Source organism: Penicillium longicatenatum (genome assembly GCF_028827895.1).
Source record: "Penicillium longicatenatum strain IBT 33135 chromosome Unknown contig_6_segment0_segment0, whole genome shotgun sequence".
Lineage (NCBI taxonomy): Eukaryota > Fungi > Ascomycota > Eurotiomycetes > Eurotiales > Aspergillaceae > Penicillium > Penicillium longicatenatum.
In genome coordinates this window covers 4,549,531-4,562,962 of record NW_026643123.1, presented here as the reverse complement: position 1 = coordinate 4,562,962, position 13,432 = coordinate 4,549,531, and the positions used below count along the sequence as shown (strand labels likewise).

The 13,432-nt window shown below is 49.6% G+C and overlaps 6 protein-coding genes across 6 annotated transcripts; 3 read left to right on the top strand and 3 right to left on the bottom strand.

The window, feature by feature from the left end:
• Positions 1-477: 477 nt before the first annotated feature.
• N7484_009893 (uncharacterized protein) lies at positions 478-1,266 on the bottom strand (the record flags this gene model as incomplete). Its single annotated transcript, XM_057120280.1, has 1 exon — positions 478-1,266. The coding sequence occupies one exon, from the start codon at positions 1,264-1,266 to the stop codon at positions 478-480; it is 789 nt and encodes a 262-aa protein (XP_056969835.1).
• Positions 1,267-2,034: 768 nt separating this feature from the next.
• Positions 2,035-3,489, bottom strand: N7484_009892 (putative mitochondrial ADP,ATP carrier protein (Ant); the record flags this gene model as incomplete). Its single annotated transcript, XM_057120279.1, has 4 exons — positions 2,035-2,832; positions 3,061-3,137; positions 3,231-3,252; positions 3,439-3,489. 4 exons carry the CDS (start codon positions 3,487-3,489, stop codon positions 2,035-2,037), a joined length of 948 nt encoding a protein of 315 aa, XP_056969834.1.
• Positions 3,490-4,769: 1,280 nt separating this feature from the next.
• N7484_009891 (uncharacterized protein) lies at positions 4,770-5,288 on the top strand (the record flags this gene model as incomplete). Its single annotated transcript, XM_057120278.1, has 1 exon — positions 4,770-5,288. One exon carries the CDS (start codon positions 4,770-4,772, stop codon positions 5,286-5,288), a length of 519 nt encoding a protein of 172 aa, XP_056969833.1.
• Positions 5,289-5,477: 189 nt separating this feature from the next.
• On the top strand, positions 5,478-5,828 carry N7484_009890 (Transposable element tc3 transposase; the record flags this gene model as incomplete). Its single annotated transcript, XM_057120277.1, has 1 exon — positions 5,478-5,828. The coding sequence occupies one exon, from the start codon at positions 5,478-5,480 to the stop codon at positions 5,826-5,828; it is 351 nt and encodes a 116-aa protein (XP_056969832.1).
• Positions 5,829-6,643: 815 nt separating this feature from the next.
• N7484_009889 (KRI1 family protein) lies at positions 6,644-8,505 on the bottom strand (the record flags this gene model as incomplete). Its single annotated transcript, XM_057120276.1, has 2 exons — positions 6,644-8,262; positions 8,334-8,505. 2 exons carry the CDS (start codon positions 8,503-8,505, stop codon positions 6,644-6,646), a joined length of 1,791 nt encoding a protein of 596 aa, XP_056969831.1.
• A 371-nt stretch (positions 8,506-8,876) lies between these two features.
• On the top strand, positions 8,877-13,339 carry N7484_009888 (uncharacterized protein; the record flags this gene model as incomplete). The annotated part of the gene is made up of 6 exons (XM_057120275.1): positions 8,877-8,932; positions 9,000-9,363; positions 9,433-11,899; positions 11,956-12,042; positions 12,100-12,321; positions 12,375-13,339. 6 exons carry the CDS (start codon positions 8,877-8,879, stop codon positions 13,337-13,339), a joined length of 4,161 nt encoding a protein of 1,386 aa, XP_056969830.1.
• Positions 13,340-13,432: the final 93 nt, after the last annotated feature.

The following is a 13,432-nucleotide window of genomic DNA, read 5'->3' as shown; positions in this document are numbered from 1 at the left end:
AGCCAAGTCATTGCAAATAGCTAAATATCCAAGTCTTCCTTCGTAGTCACATCAATGTCACTGACCGTGTATTCAATGTTAGGATATGGGATGCAATTATGATATCTTAGAAAAGCCACGAGGCTCAGAGAATGATCCCTGGCGATAACAAGATAGATAGTAGAGTGTAGTATAATTCGGACGATCAATTCATGGATCGAACTTAATAAAAAATAAATTCACAACGCCAGTAAGTACATAGAGAGCTTCAACAGATCCACAGCCCTAAGTTCATATCCCAAGAATATCAGTAGTAGCTCAAGTTAATCAAGTATACCAGGGCATCCAAACCCTCATCTCACCTCCATCCAGTGCCCCGAAAACACCCCATAGAGAAGATACAGATAGCAACCGACCCAAAGCCCACCCCGAAAAGAAAGACAAGCAGAGCCAAGAAAGGAACTGGTGCCTCTTCCAATTCAATTCCATAATTCCATCTTATTTCCCATGGGCATCATTAATTCGCTTCCAAACTTCCGCCTCCACCTCCGCTAACTTCTCCCCGGCACTTTGCATCCACCCCTTTGCCACATTCATGAATCCAGGCTCCTCATCGTCGGGGAAGATATTGTTCGCTCCGCCCCCGCTGCTATTGCTTTGGTACGTGGGCAGTCCTTGTGGCCGTGAGCCTCCCTCTGATGAGCTGCGGTACACAGCCGAATACGGAGAAGAAGTGGAGTTTGGAATTGTTCCGTGTGATCCAGACGGGTGGCGCTGGTAGGCGTATGATTGTGTAAATGGTGTTTGAGATGAGGTGCCGGTGGGTGGATGCGTAGAGTGCAGAGAAGGCGTGATGGCTTCACCTGCTTTAGGGGGTGGGGGAACTGACGAAGGAGCTGTCGATGTAACCCCTGCTCCCGTGGGAGTTGGGAAAGGACCTGCTTGGGGTGCTGGCGGGGATTGAGAGGTCGTGGAGGGGATTGTGGTTGTTGGAGTTGCGGTGAGGTTGCCTGATTGTTGAGGTACAGGAGCTGCTGTTGGAGTTGGCAGGCTCGCTGCGGCGGCAGGCAGTGGTGGCGGGGGGTTTTGGGATGTTGCGTATATGGGGGAGTATGAGGGCGCGGTGGCTGTAGCTGAGGTTGTTGCAGGTTGGGGAGCTGTAGTTATGGAGGACTCGATTGCGGTGGCGGGTTGAGGCTGGGGTTTGGCTGCGGTGGTGTCTTCTTCCTTCTGGTTTGAATTCAGAGGGGCGGACGTGTAGGTGGGAATACCTGGTGAATCAGACATTTTGGCTTGCAGCTATTTGTCTATGGGTAGAGTTGAGGTGATTAAGGAAGGAGGTGAAGGGAGCTTGTAGAAAGCTCCTGTTGTAGTGCCGCCCGAGACGTCATGCGCTTTCCACTGTGGGGCGCATCAAGGGTGGGCTTGCTGTGGAGTTAAGAACCCTTTCTTGAGAATTGGCTTGGAGCTTTGAAAGAAAAAGCTATTACACAGGAGCTGTATCCAGGTTTGCTTGATTCAAAGCCTATACTTTGCAATTCTCACATGTTGAAGTACCGTGGGAAGGCCAATACGTATCTCTGGTACTCGGGACACGTTGCATATGCAATCATAGAGACTTGTGATTTGGATGCTGGAAAGAATCAGTTCCAAGGTCACTCTCATTAGGGGAAAGCATGCAGCTAACACCGGAATGATGGCACATGGACAAGCCATCATGAAAATCTCCCCAGACAGGGCAAGGACTACGCAAGGAGAACTCTCTACGAGATGGGAAAATTTACAAAAAAGCCAGATACGTTTGAAAAAATACAGATTTTGAAAGAAAAGAAAAAGAGCTTGCAGGCAGTAAAGTACATCGGGTCCAAAAAGGAAGAATCACACCATTTCTATGCTCAAGATCCCCCGGAACCCATTTCTTGACGCATCTATCTTTTGCCATTGCCACAACCTCAGCTTCCCGCGCCCAGTGATTACACTGGGGGCAGGGAAGACATCCCCGACTCCAGTATAACTACAAGGTGATTAAAATAACCGCTTTTGAGGGCGAGTTATCTATTTGAACTTCTTGCCGAAGAGGATGAGCTGGACCTGGTCGTAGATGGACAGGACACCGGCACCGGCAACACCACGCAGGATGTTGGCACCAGCACCCTTGAAGAGAGACTTGACACCCTCCTTGGCGACGATCTGGCGGGCAGCATCCATGGAAGAGGAGTACTTGACGGCCTCACCAGAGGTCATCATCATGCGACGACGGACAGTGTCCAGAGGGTAGGAAGCAACACCAGCACCAGTGGTAACAGTCCAGCCGAGCAGGAAGGAAGCGAGGAAAGAGCCCTCAAGAGGACCAACCAGGAGAACGGGCTTGATGGAGTCGTACATTCCGAAGTACAGACCACGGTAGACAACAATTCCGAGAACGGAGGGACCGAAACCACGGTAGAGACCGGCAATACCGTCGGAGGCGAGGGTCTTGCGGTAGACGTCAACGAGACCGTTGAACTGACGGTCACCGTTACCGGTGGCGGACTTGGCGTCGTTGGCCAGACGGGTACGGGCGTAGTCCAGGGAGTAGACGAAGAGGAGGGAAGTGGCACCGGCAGCACCACCGGAGGCAAGGTTACCCATCATCCACTTGAAGTATCCATCACGCTCCTTCTTGTAGGCGAACATGGACTTGTAGGTGTCACGGAAAGCGAAGTTCAGGGCCTGGGTGGGGAAGTAACGGATGACGTTGGCGGTGTTACCACGCCACAGGGAGACCATACCCTCCTGGGCAGCAGTGCGACGGAAGCAGTCGGCAATACCGTTGTACTTGCGGTCAAGACGGCCAGCCTTGAGCATCTCATCCTATAAGGAAAGCATCGGGTTAATGACCGGTCGGACAAACAAGGCATAATTCCCGACCGCCATGGACCGACGAAAAAAATTTTCTTTCTTGCCTCCAGGTGTCAAAACAACTAGTTCCGGTAGATGATACCAGTTATCCAATTGTAATCATCCCTGGATTCGAGATTGATGCTTCTCGAGGTCGATCCATGATAATCGATGAATTATTATGAAAGGGATGTAACCAACCTGGTTCTGGATGAGCAGCTTGATGCGCTCAATGGGGGCAGCAGCGGTCTTGGAGACAGCGGCGGAGACACCACCCACTGTAAGATCAGTTAGTATCAATTATTGAAAGCAGATGGCACAGATAGGCAGTTCTCAGCCAGATGCTGAAATCTGGAAAAGTGAACACATACTCAAGAAGTCGACAACGAAGCCCTGGATTAAAAACACGTTAGCCAGTTATTCTTCGTCAAGTGATATGCATTGTGATGAACTGGTTGATGGTTTGCTGTACTGATACCCTTGAATTGAGTCCAAGGCGAAGAGCCCAGGACATCGATTCAAAACGCGTGCGACAGCACCATGCCAACTCATCTGGGGAGCAGGGGGGAATCAACTTACGGGCATGCCGAAGACGGACTTATCGCCCTGGTTAACGTCACCCTGAGCCATTGTGAAGGTTGTGCAAGAAAATAGATGCTACAACGAAAAAAAGAGAGGAGATGGAGAAGAGAGAAAGGTTCGGAGACGGAAGGGAAGAAAAAGAATAAGAGAGAGAAGGGGGCGGAAGGGAGAAAAATACTGCCGTACACGGGCAGAAGCGACACGCAGCACACTAACGCTCAATCAGGATTTTATTACCGTAATTCCCTGTATGGCCGGCCACCTTGCCGATATCTCCCGATCGGCCTGTAATAAAAAAAAAATCTCTGCATGAATTTACTGGTTACAAGGACCCCTATAGATCACTTTAAAATCACAACAAAAAAAAGGGAAAGTCTGTACTCAGATCACCAATATCTGCTAAGTGCCCTCTTTCACTTAGCTCTGATCAATTTCCCTGAATTTCTGAAGCCTCACCTACAACTATCGACCACTCCCAAGCACGTAGCCCGAGCAACGGTGAGCGTCCAAGCGCCCGGTGGACCGTCATGTCTGGGTACGAGCGTATCTTTCCCCATCCGCTGGTCCACTCACAACCGGGGCAACACTCCTTTTTTCCCTGCCCCGAGTATCCGATGGAGGCGACCCGACCTCACTTGCCACCTGTAGAATTTTATACCCCCGAACCAAATCTCTGTTCCTGGGGAAATTAGGAATCCACTGTTGGTGATTAGTTCTAGAGCCTGGATTGAGAAAAAAAAATTAAAGTTGGAATCATTCAAAAGTAGATCGGCTTCGACTCGGAGATATACGAATTATCATGTATCATCAGGGCCAGTCTTCCAAGGTTGATGAAATTTTCCTCACATGCATCTGCTACTCTGCATGGATACTGTAAATCTTTGAAGCTTTTCATTTGAGTATCTAGGGTTTTACACAATACAAAATACGCCATATACATAAGCCCCTGGGTAAGTGCAATCAAATTTTTCATGTCATTATGAGCCATTTTTTCCTCTATTTTTATGTACTGGGTACAAAGTTTAAAGTGGAGGTGAGCCGCATGTGCAATGTACCCAGACAGGGCCAGGTACTCCGTACGCCGATAATACGGATCCACTTGCTGGGTTCCGGGAACTACGGATACGCTATCTATGTACAGTGACGGGTCATAAGTTTTTGCACCCCCCTAAAGACCCACTCCCTCACCGCTAGTACCGCCTTCCTAATTCGCGTATCAGAAATCACGCTAAATTAGTCGTGTATAGTCTCGCGTTCAATATTATTAGAACTACCCCCTTTCTTGTCTAATTCACTATATCTCCTAATATCTATCAGCTTCAGCTAACATGGCCCGCTCAGCGGAGCTTACATCCGCCATACGTGAGCGTATATGCGAGCTCCACGCTATTAAATGGGGATATAAACGTATTCAAAAGCGTTATCCCTATATCCCACTATCTACAATTCGATATACAATTAAGAAGGAGCATGAACGACGAGAAGGTGTCTCTAAGGCACGCTCTGGTCGGCCAAAAAAGCTCTCTGACGCAGAGAAAGACCGAATTCTCGAGGCTATTCATGGTAATCCAAGAATTACACGTGAAGATCTACTCGCTGAGGTTGACCATAAGGTGAAAATTCGTTCGATTCAACGCCTTCTAAACGCTGAGAACCTCCGGAAGTGGCGCTGTAGTTGGCGACCATACTTAACTGAGGAGAATGCCACGAAACGACTTCGATGGGCCTACCGATATCGACACTTTACGCCTGAGGATTGGGCCCGAGTTTTCTGGTCTGATGAGTGTACGGTTGAACGTGGAATTGGTGTCCGCCGGGAGTGGACTTTTACTCGTCCAAGAGACTAACCAAAAGAGGGCCAAGTCTAAGGGCTACCTTAGCGTGGAAAGCAAGTTAAGTAGATGTTTTGGGCAGCGTTTTCAGGGGCTGTGCGGCGTACTGGATTGATCCCGCTTTTTGGAGATCCTGAATCTGAAAGAGGAGGTATTAACCGCTTCGTTATTGAGGATTTATATCGTCGAATTTTACCTACTTTAATGGCGAATGAAGACGCTATATTTCAGCATGATAACGCACCAACACACACTGCCTACGTTGTACGAGAAGCTTTAGAGGAGATGAATATCGAGTTTATGGAGTGGCCACCTCATTCACCGGATCTGAATCCTATTGAGAACCTATGGGCATTACTTAAAGCGGCAATTTATAAACTTCGACCTGATTTGATCCATATGAGGAATAACAACGAAACAAAGGCAATCTTAGTCGAGACAGCGCAACAGGCTTGGGATGAGCTTGATCTTAGCCATTTTAGCCATCTTTCGGAGACTATGCCGCACCGTGTCGAGGCAATTATTGAGTCTCAAGGGTGGTATACACCATATTAGGTAGGAATTCATACAATTTCCAAGGTTTTTGACCGGCAGAATATTATATAAGCAGGGGGTGTGGGGCGAGGGGGTGCAAATACTTATGACCCGTCACTGTACATGTACACTGCAGCTCTGGATGTGCATATCAGAAACCCCAAGCTGCATGAGGTTTTTTATTTTTCCAGAGCTTGAACTTCTAGCCTCCAACCTTAGTGACAGCTGGAATATCATCATCGTAATTTGAATCTTAGACTACAGCCCTGGCTTTGAAGAGCCATTGCTAAACTGGTGCTACTGGCCCCTGGTCAAAGGACAATTTGCTTTTTCAGGAGTCGTCGGAAAAAAGCCTGCAGAAATAAATGGACTGGTCCAATGAACTAACGTCAAGAGTGGCAAGGGGTAGTAGTAATAGTATGGTCGTGGTTAGCCTTGGAAGTGAAGCATATGGTACTGCTCTTAGGTACTTGAGCAGTCACATGCGCAGGAATATATACCTACAAATCTCCACTCTTCAACTCTCCGACAGTGCTCCTGAAGCCTTCCAAGGTTGGAGAGCCGTAGACACGCGTCTGGAGCTACAGTAGACAGTCAGCATCCATACATATCCACTGTGCATGCACTAGTCCAATGGATATAGGCAGTACGGGCGTGAGTACTCAAGGGCTGGACTTCAATGATATACGAATAGCGGCATATGGACACCTGGCAATTGATGCAAAACTCAATGAGACCATGAATTGAATCACTATGGATCATGTCAAAACTCCATACCCCGTTGATGTAGATAATAACTATGGACAATGAAAATGCTTTTTTTGGCTGCACTTTGCTTAGTGCTTCTTGGACCGCTTACGCTTCTTGCGTCCATCACCCTCGCGGATATCGACCTTCATGTCATTACCGGCCTCCTCATCCGCAGTCTCCTTGACCTTGGGACCCAAGTCAAAGGAAGGACCAGCCTCATCGCCGAAAGTATCCTTGCGCCACTGGCGAAGACGAGCCTTCTTGCCCAGCTTCCTTTGGTCCTTGGCCTTCTTCTCCTCGTCACGGAAAGAGGCGAGCTTCTTGAGACCAGCGAACTGGTTGAGCTGGGTATCATCGGCCATGAGAATATCCCGTGCTGTCAAGCCAAAGCTCTGGGGCGAAGTCTCACGGTAACGGAACTTGGTCGCATTTTTCTTGGTCGCACCAGGAAGCAAGGTAATGTCCAGGTCCAGATTGCGGTCAACAGCCTCCTGGATGCGCAAACGTTCCTTGCGAGCCTCCCTCTTTTGATCGCGCTTATCCTGGGTTTTGCTCTTCTTGGAAGCTGGAGCCTCGTCTTCGCCCTCGTCTTCATTATCCTCCTCTAATTCTAAAGTGGGTTGTTCTCCGTCGTCATCCTTGTAGTCTGGAATCAGATCAGTGATATCGAGGTCATCGTCCCACTCAGGCTTCTTGGGATGCTTCTTATCGCTGGAAGCAGCACCCTCAGCGTAGTAGTCTGTGCCGAATCGCCGTTCCATTTCTTTTTCCCACTCCTTGTCGTCCCAGGCACCATCGAGGAAGCGAATCCAGTCATCGTCGGTGAGTTCTGATGCTCTGAATCCAGCCACTTCCTTGATTTGGTCAATCTTCTTTTGCAATTCCTCGGTCTTGAGCTTGCGCAGTCGATTCTTATCGGTTTCACGCTGCTTGGCTTCCTCCTCCTTGCGCTGGCGTTCAGCCTCGCGAATCTTTTTGCGAGAGCTCTTCTCTTCCCTTCGGACGGATTGTTTGTTGGTTGCATCACGAGCGTGGGTAACCAGCGCCTCGTTGAGCTTGTTAGGATCCTCGAAACGGAAGTTGTACGCCTCTTCAAGAACATCGGCCCGGTCGACTTCCTCATCATCATCGGAGTCGAAGGGGTGGAGCTCTGGCCGACCTTCAGGAACCCATGCTCGAGCGGATAGGAAGTTGGAGAGGAAGGTCTCTGGGTCCTTGTCGGCACCCTCAATGTCCAACTTTACTTCCTTCTTTTCAACTGGCTCTGGGGCAGACTTGCGGACCAGAAAGTCGTCCGCATCCTCCATCTCATCATCCGAAGCATGCAACTCCTTGACGAGTGCATTCTTCAGCTCAGCTTGTTCTTGCGCAAAGGTCATTGGAGCATCTTCTTCCCCGGTGGGAGCGCCGCTCAGCAGGTTCTTGCGATGGTAGTCGTGCAATGTCATGGGTTTCTCTTTCTTCTCCTTGGGTGCTGCGTTGGCCTCGTCTTCGTCGAATTTTGAGTAGAAAGTGACGTTGCTATCGTACACACGCGGGTCCTTGTTTCGGATAGCGTTAAGAGTTTCCATGATCTCTGCGTCGAGTGCCTCCGTTGCGAGCTCTCCAATGTCATCCTCCTCCTCGTCGGTGGAAGACTCATCATCCTCTTCCATTTCAAAGCCGCGTTTGCTTAGAGTGGTATTCTTGCCGTATTTCGATTCCACTGGAATGAAAGTGCAAGTTAGTTTGAGTTCCCACAATAAGATACTCATTACTTCGGTAGATCAAACATACACTTTGCAACCTCCTCCCGCTTCTTATTGTACTCGAACCGTTTGGCATAGTCTTCGTTGATCTTGAAGCCAGCCTCGGGCGACTTGCTGACGGGAACGCCACCAGCATCATCACCAGAGTCAGAGCTATCGTCATCCATGAGCTTCCGCATTTTCTTTGAAGGGGGCTCCATTTTTTGGGCAATGAAGGATCCTAAAATAATCTCTAGCAACTTTTCTGTTTCGCGGCAAGAGTCGATGGGCAGAAAAAAAAATCACACACCGCTCTGGGCAAGCCACCTGAATAGGCGCCTGACTAACACCTGGGGAATAAGGCACTTTGAGTACTCCAGCTTCCGCCGACTGACGTAGCCAATTAGATCATAGCATTGTGAGGCTTCAAATCCGCTGACCTGCACGTGGGCAGCTCTCACCAGGTTTCTCCAGCATCTCTTGTTTGCTAGACTCGATTCCACTGTGAAGAGAAGACTAGATTTTATTCTTTATTTCCCCCTTGGTGGCTTATTTTGCTCGCGTCAAGTGTATGGACGGAGGCATGCACTAGATGTCGACTCAATCACACACCCCGTTACCCCAGGTCGGGAAGCTTGTGAGCGTGGTGTGAGTTCTGAACGCGGCCCCCATCCTTCTAAGAATTGCCAATTCTAACATGCCCTAAAAAACCTAGTCCTGTTGGTCTTAAAGAAGCTGCCCTCGACTCGCCAACCTTTCGCGCTACCACCCTCCACTTCTGCGACCAGATCGACTTCATCGAGAAATGGCTTGACGGATATGCTAGAGCCGCAACTAAACTCACCTCTGAGGTCCTGACTCTAGAGAGTGTAGTCGGCGGTTTCCTGTCTTACTCCACTCACCCCTTGGTGGTCTCTGAAGCTGTTGTGGACCATGACTATACTCTATTGGCGATGCGGAGGAATGGGGAGAGCTCGAAGGACCTGTGGCATGGCTTGGTGGCAACAATCAAGAAAATGGAGTCATTAATCGCCGAGCCGATCCGGACCTTCATCCAGGAAGATCTACGGCAATTCAAAGTACCCACTCATCTTTTCCCCCGCATGTTTACCTGCAGTTCACAGCGGCTAACTGTAGACTTCGCATAGGATACTCGTCGCGCCCTTGAACATGCACAAAAGCAATTTGATTATCTGCACGCACGGTACGCCTCGCAATCGAAGTCAAAGGATACATCCACTCTCAGGGAGGAAGCATTCCAGCTTCACGAGGCCCGCAAGGCGTATTTGAGAGCTTCCATGGACTTCTCTGTCCAAGGACCCCAGCTTCGAAATGCACTTGATCGACTCCTTGTTCGAGTCTCCTTTGACCAATGGCGAGAAGTGCGAGGATTTCACAACAACAACGCTGCGACCTTTTCCAAGTGGGCGCATGAGATGGACCGTATCAAAGGATGGATTCACGAGATGGAAGCGAGTGATAGATCCTCCAAACGAGAGCTCCTCTCGACAAGAAAACAGATCGAAGAAGCCGCTGAACTTGTTGCAAGACCTTCCCGGGAATTAGAGGATTATTCCGTTTCCACTGTGCCTTACCTTGGCTCTCGTCCCCTCTCATCTCTCAATATGAGCAAGGAAGCCAAGCCAGAAAAGCAGGGCTGGCTCGGCTTGCGGACCCTCTCTGGCAAACCCACTCGTACGGTATGGGTGAGGCGCTGGGCCTTTTTGAAGAATGGTATATTTGGATGTCTTATCCAAGGAGCCCGTACTGGTGGCGTCGAAGAAAGTGAAAGAATAGGCGTGCTGCTTTGCAGTGTTCGTCCTGCATTCCAGGAGGAACGACGGTTCTGCTTTCAAGTGAAGACTAAAAATAGCAGCATAATCCTGCAAGCTGAGACACAAAGGGAGCTGATGGAGTGGATTGGCGCCTTCGAGGCTGCTAAGCAAAAAGCCCTCGACAATCCAAGTAGTACAGATCTGTCCGTATCTGGAAAGATGACTGTGCAGGACCCTGCGTTTGCGATCTCACAGCCTCCTGCTCCCGAGTTTACTGCAGATCCAAGTGATTCCCTCACACCGCATCCCAACGACGAGTCAAGCTCTGCGGATCGCAGCGCAACCCTGCCAGTGCCAGATCGAGATGGGATTGCATTCAGGGCTAGCACCGAGGTGGGTGGTCGGCGACTTACAGGTCATGATGCCGAAGGCTCTACGAGAGCACACATCATTCAGAAACTGGACCTTCATCGCAAGTCAAACAATGCTCCTCCAGCTTCACCCTCAATTCCTGGCCCGGCGGGTGGCATCGCTAGTCTCATTTCGGCTAGCCATAATATTCTCCCTTATAATGGCGCCAATTTCGTGAATGCGAAAGACGGAGACGGGACCCGGGGTCGCAGCATGAGCACTCTAGAGGAGCCCGGAGCAAGCCTCGCCCCTCCAACTCTCGCCAACCCACCTGCCCCAACAAGTATGAGCAAGGCTGCAGTGGTTGTGAGCAGCGAAAGGGGCATTGGACTAGGGCGGTTGGACAACACGGGTGGTATGCCTAGTGGTATGATGGCAAACCTTTGGGGAAGTTCTAATTGGGGCTTCATCAATAAGTTTGAGCTGGAAAAGCCTCAGCAAGTCAACGGAGATCATGATCGGCCTACATCCCCAATGAGTGATTCCTCTACCAGAACAATTGCTGCGCAAATCGATCCTCCAATAACGTCACACGATACCAATACACCGTCTGGCCCCCGCCACAGGCAGACTGTGAGCCTCGATGGAGAAGCTGCAGCTAAAATACAACAAGCTGCCCAGAGTGCTGTTAAGAAAACTCCCCAGACCCAGTATCCGGCTATCTATCCACAGCAACTCAAGATTCAAGATGCTCAATTCCGGCTGTTATTCCCCGATGTCAAGAGAGAGGAGGCGCTAGTTATGGTTTTCAGGGCAACCTGGAGTCCCAATGACCAGCAGGAATTCCCCGGCAGAGCCTATGTCACAACTAGGAACGTCTATTTCTACAGTCATCACTTCGGGCTTGTGTTGACCACAAGTGTTGGACTAGACAACATCAAAGAAGTCACAGCTGCCACAGGAAGAGACTGCGATTTCCTTTTCCTTCATACCATTCCCCCTCTTGGAAGTGACACCCCTGGTCGGGTCACCGTTAAGACTTTCCTCGAGCCACTGAGGCTTCTTCAGAAACGCTTGAACTTTTTGATCCAAGGGTCAATTGCTGTTGAGCAACTGAGCCTCGAGGAGCTCCTGAAGGAGTTGATAAAAATGGACAGCGGAACTGCAAAGAGAACTTCAAGCGCAGACAGCTGGGAGGATGTTGAATCCGACGCTAGGAATGGGGGGCATCTTGCATCTATGGGCAAGGACTTCCGCGCTCCCATTTACATCGACAAGGATATTGATCTAGACAGGGGTCAAGGTGGGCGTGGGAGAGATATTCCCAAATTCAGACTTCCTACCCAGCCTGTGGAATATGTTCCTCAAGGAGACCTCTTCCTCACGACCGAGAAGACACTTGATGTCAGTCCCAAGGCATTATTCCACATTCTCTTTGGAGACAAGAGCGCGGTATGGCAACTCTTACTTCATGAAAGACAAGCACGAGGTAAGCCATGCTTTATTCAAGAACTTGCTCACTATCTATACTGACTTGTCGTGAAGACATCAAGCAAGGCCCCTGGACAAGCAATGAATCACGACATCTTCGGCGAGACTTCACGTACAAAATCGCGACGACAAGCATTCTTGGTAAATTCATCTATCGTTAAAATCCTTGGAATCTTTGCTCATCTAACGGTTTCATAGGGAACACCCAAGATAATATTATTTCCGACTACCAGATCATCGATGTGCTCAACGATCATTTGTGCTATGTGATTACCGACAAGCGAACTCCATGGCATCTTCCATTCCGACGAAACTTCCGGCTGGTCAGCAAGGTTGTAATCACCTTTGTTGCCAAATCCAAGAGCAAGCTTGCTATCTATACCAAAGTCGAGTGGCTCAAGTCCCCTTACGGTCTAAGAAGTCGGTTGCATCCCCCAATCAGAGTGGTATCAATTGCTAATGTTTGTTTCCAGATATGATCGAAAAGAGGGCGGGTAACGATCTAGAGGAGGATGCCTTGGATCTGGTTGATCTGGTGAGCGACCAGGTACGACGCTTGGGCGCACATAGCCGCACAAAGAAGGCTATCACTATTTTCGGTCACGTTGGACGCCAGAACAACGTTTCTCATTTCAATGGCGTCGGAGTCGATTTGAAAATAGAACCCCGGAAGCCCCGAGTCCAGCGCACTTTGCCCCAACTTATGACCGAGACAACATTGTCCTTCTTGGAAAGCACCATATCACTATTCATGATGTGGTCTATCGATGCCGTTCGCTGGTCAGTGAAGACCGTGAGTGCACACAAAATAATATTGGTGCTGTTGATCAGTAGCGTGCTCATGAATGGTTTCTACTCTTCCCGAGATACTTGGGATTGGTGGCATGAGCGACACGCAAGGAACTTCATGGCTAAGCTTGGCGTGCAGCCTGATATGGTGATGAGCAAAGCCATCTACATCCGTGACATCGATGAGGCGGTCGCGAATACGACAATGTGGGCTCATACTGGGAATGCAAGCAATTGCTTTGGGGCTTTCCATGAGCATACCCTCCGACATGCAGAGCTTCCTCTATCCCTCAGCACCTCGGGGCCCCGAGATGCAGTGGCCAAGAGCGCTGCAAAAAGATTCCAGCAGACTCGTGAACGCCTTGGAACCTATCGACACAATCTTTTAGTGGGATTGCGCGTGGTGAATGGCATCGAGAAGGAAGTCATCCAGACCGAATGGGAGCGCTGGCTTGGTGAAGAGCTTCGGCGTTGTCGTCAGGTCGAAATTCTTCTTGGTGGTGGCAGTGACGAGGGCGAGAAAGACGCGCAAGCCCGACGCGTCTTCGCCGAAAACACGGACAGCGTCAAGCAATGGTATGACAGGTATTGTACCAGCTGTCGACAGGAGCAAGATCTGGTTCAAAAGAACGATAACTTGCTACTTTGAGGCTACAGTCTGGGCCTGTCTTGGGGGATGTTGTATGTTGTTCAGATATATGGTTGCTTCTTTCTTTGTCTTTCTTCTTTTCACGCAAACACT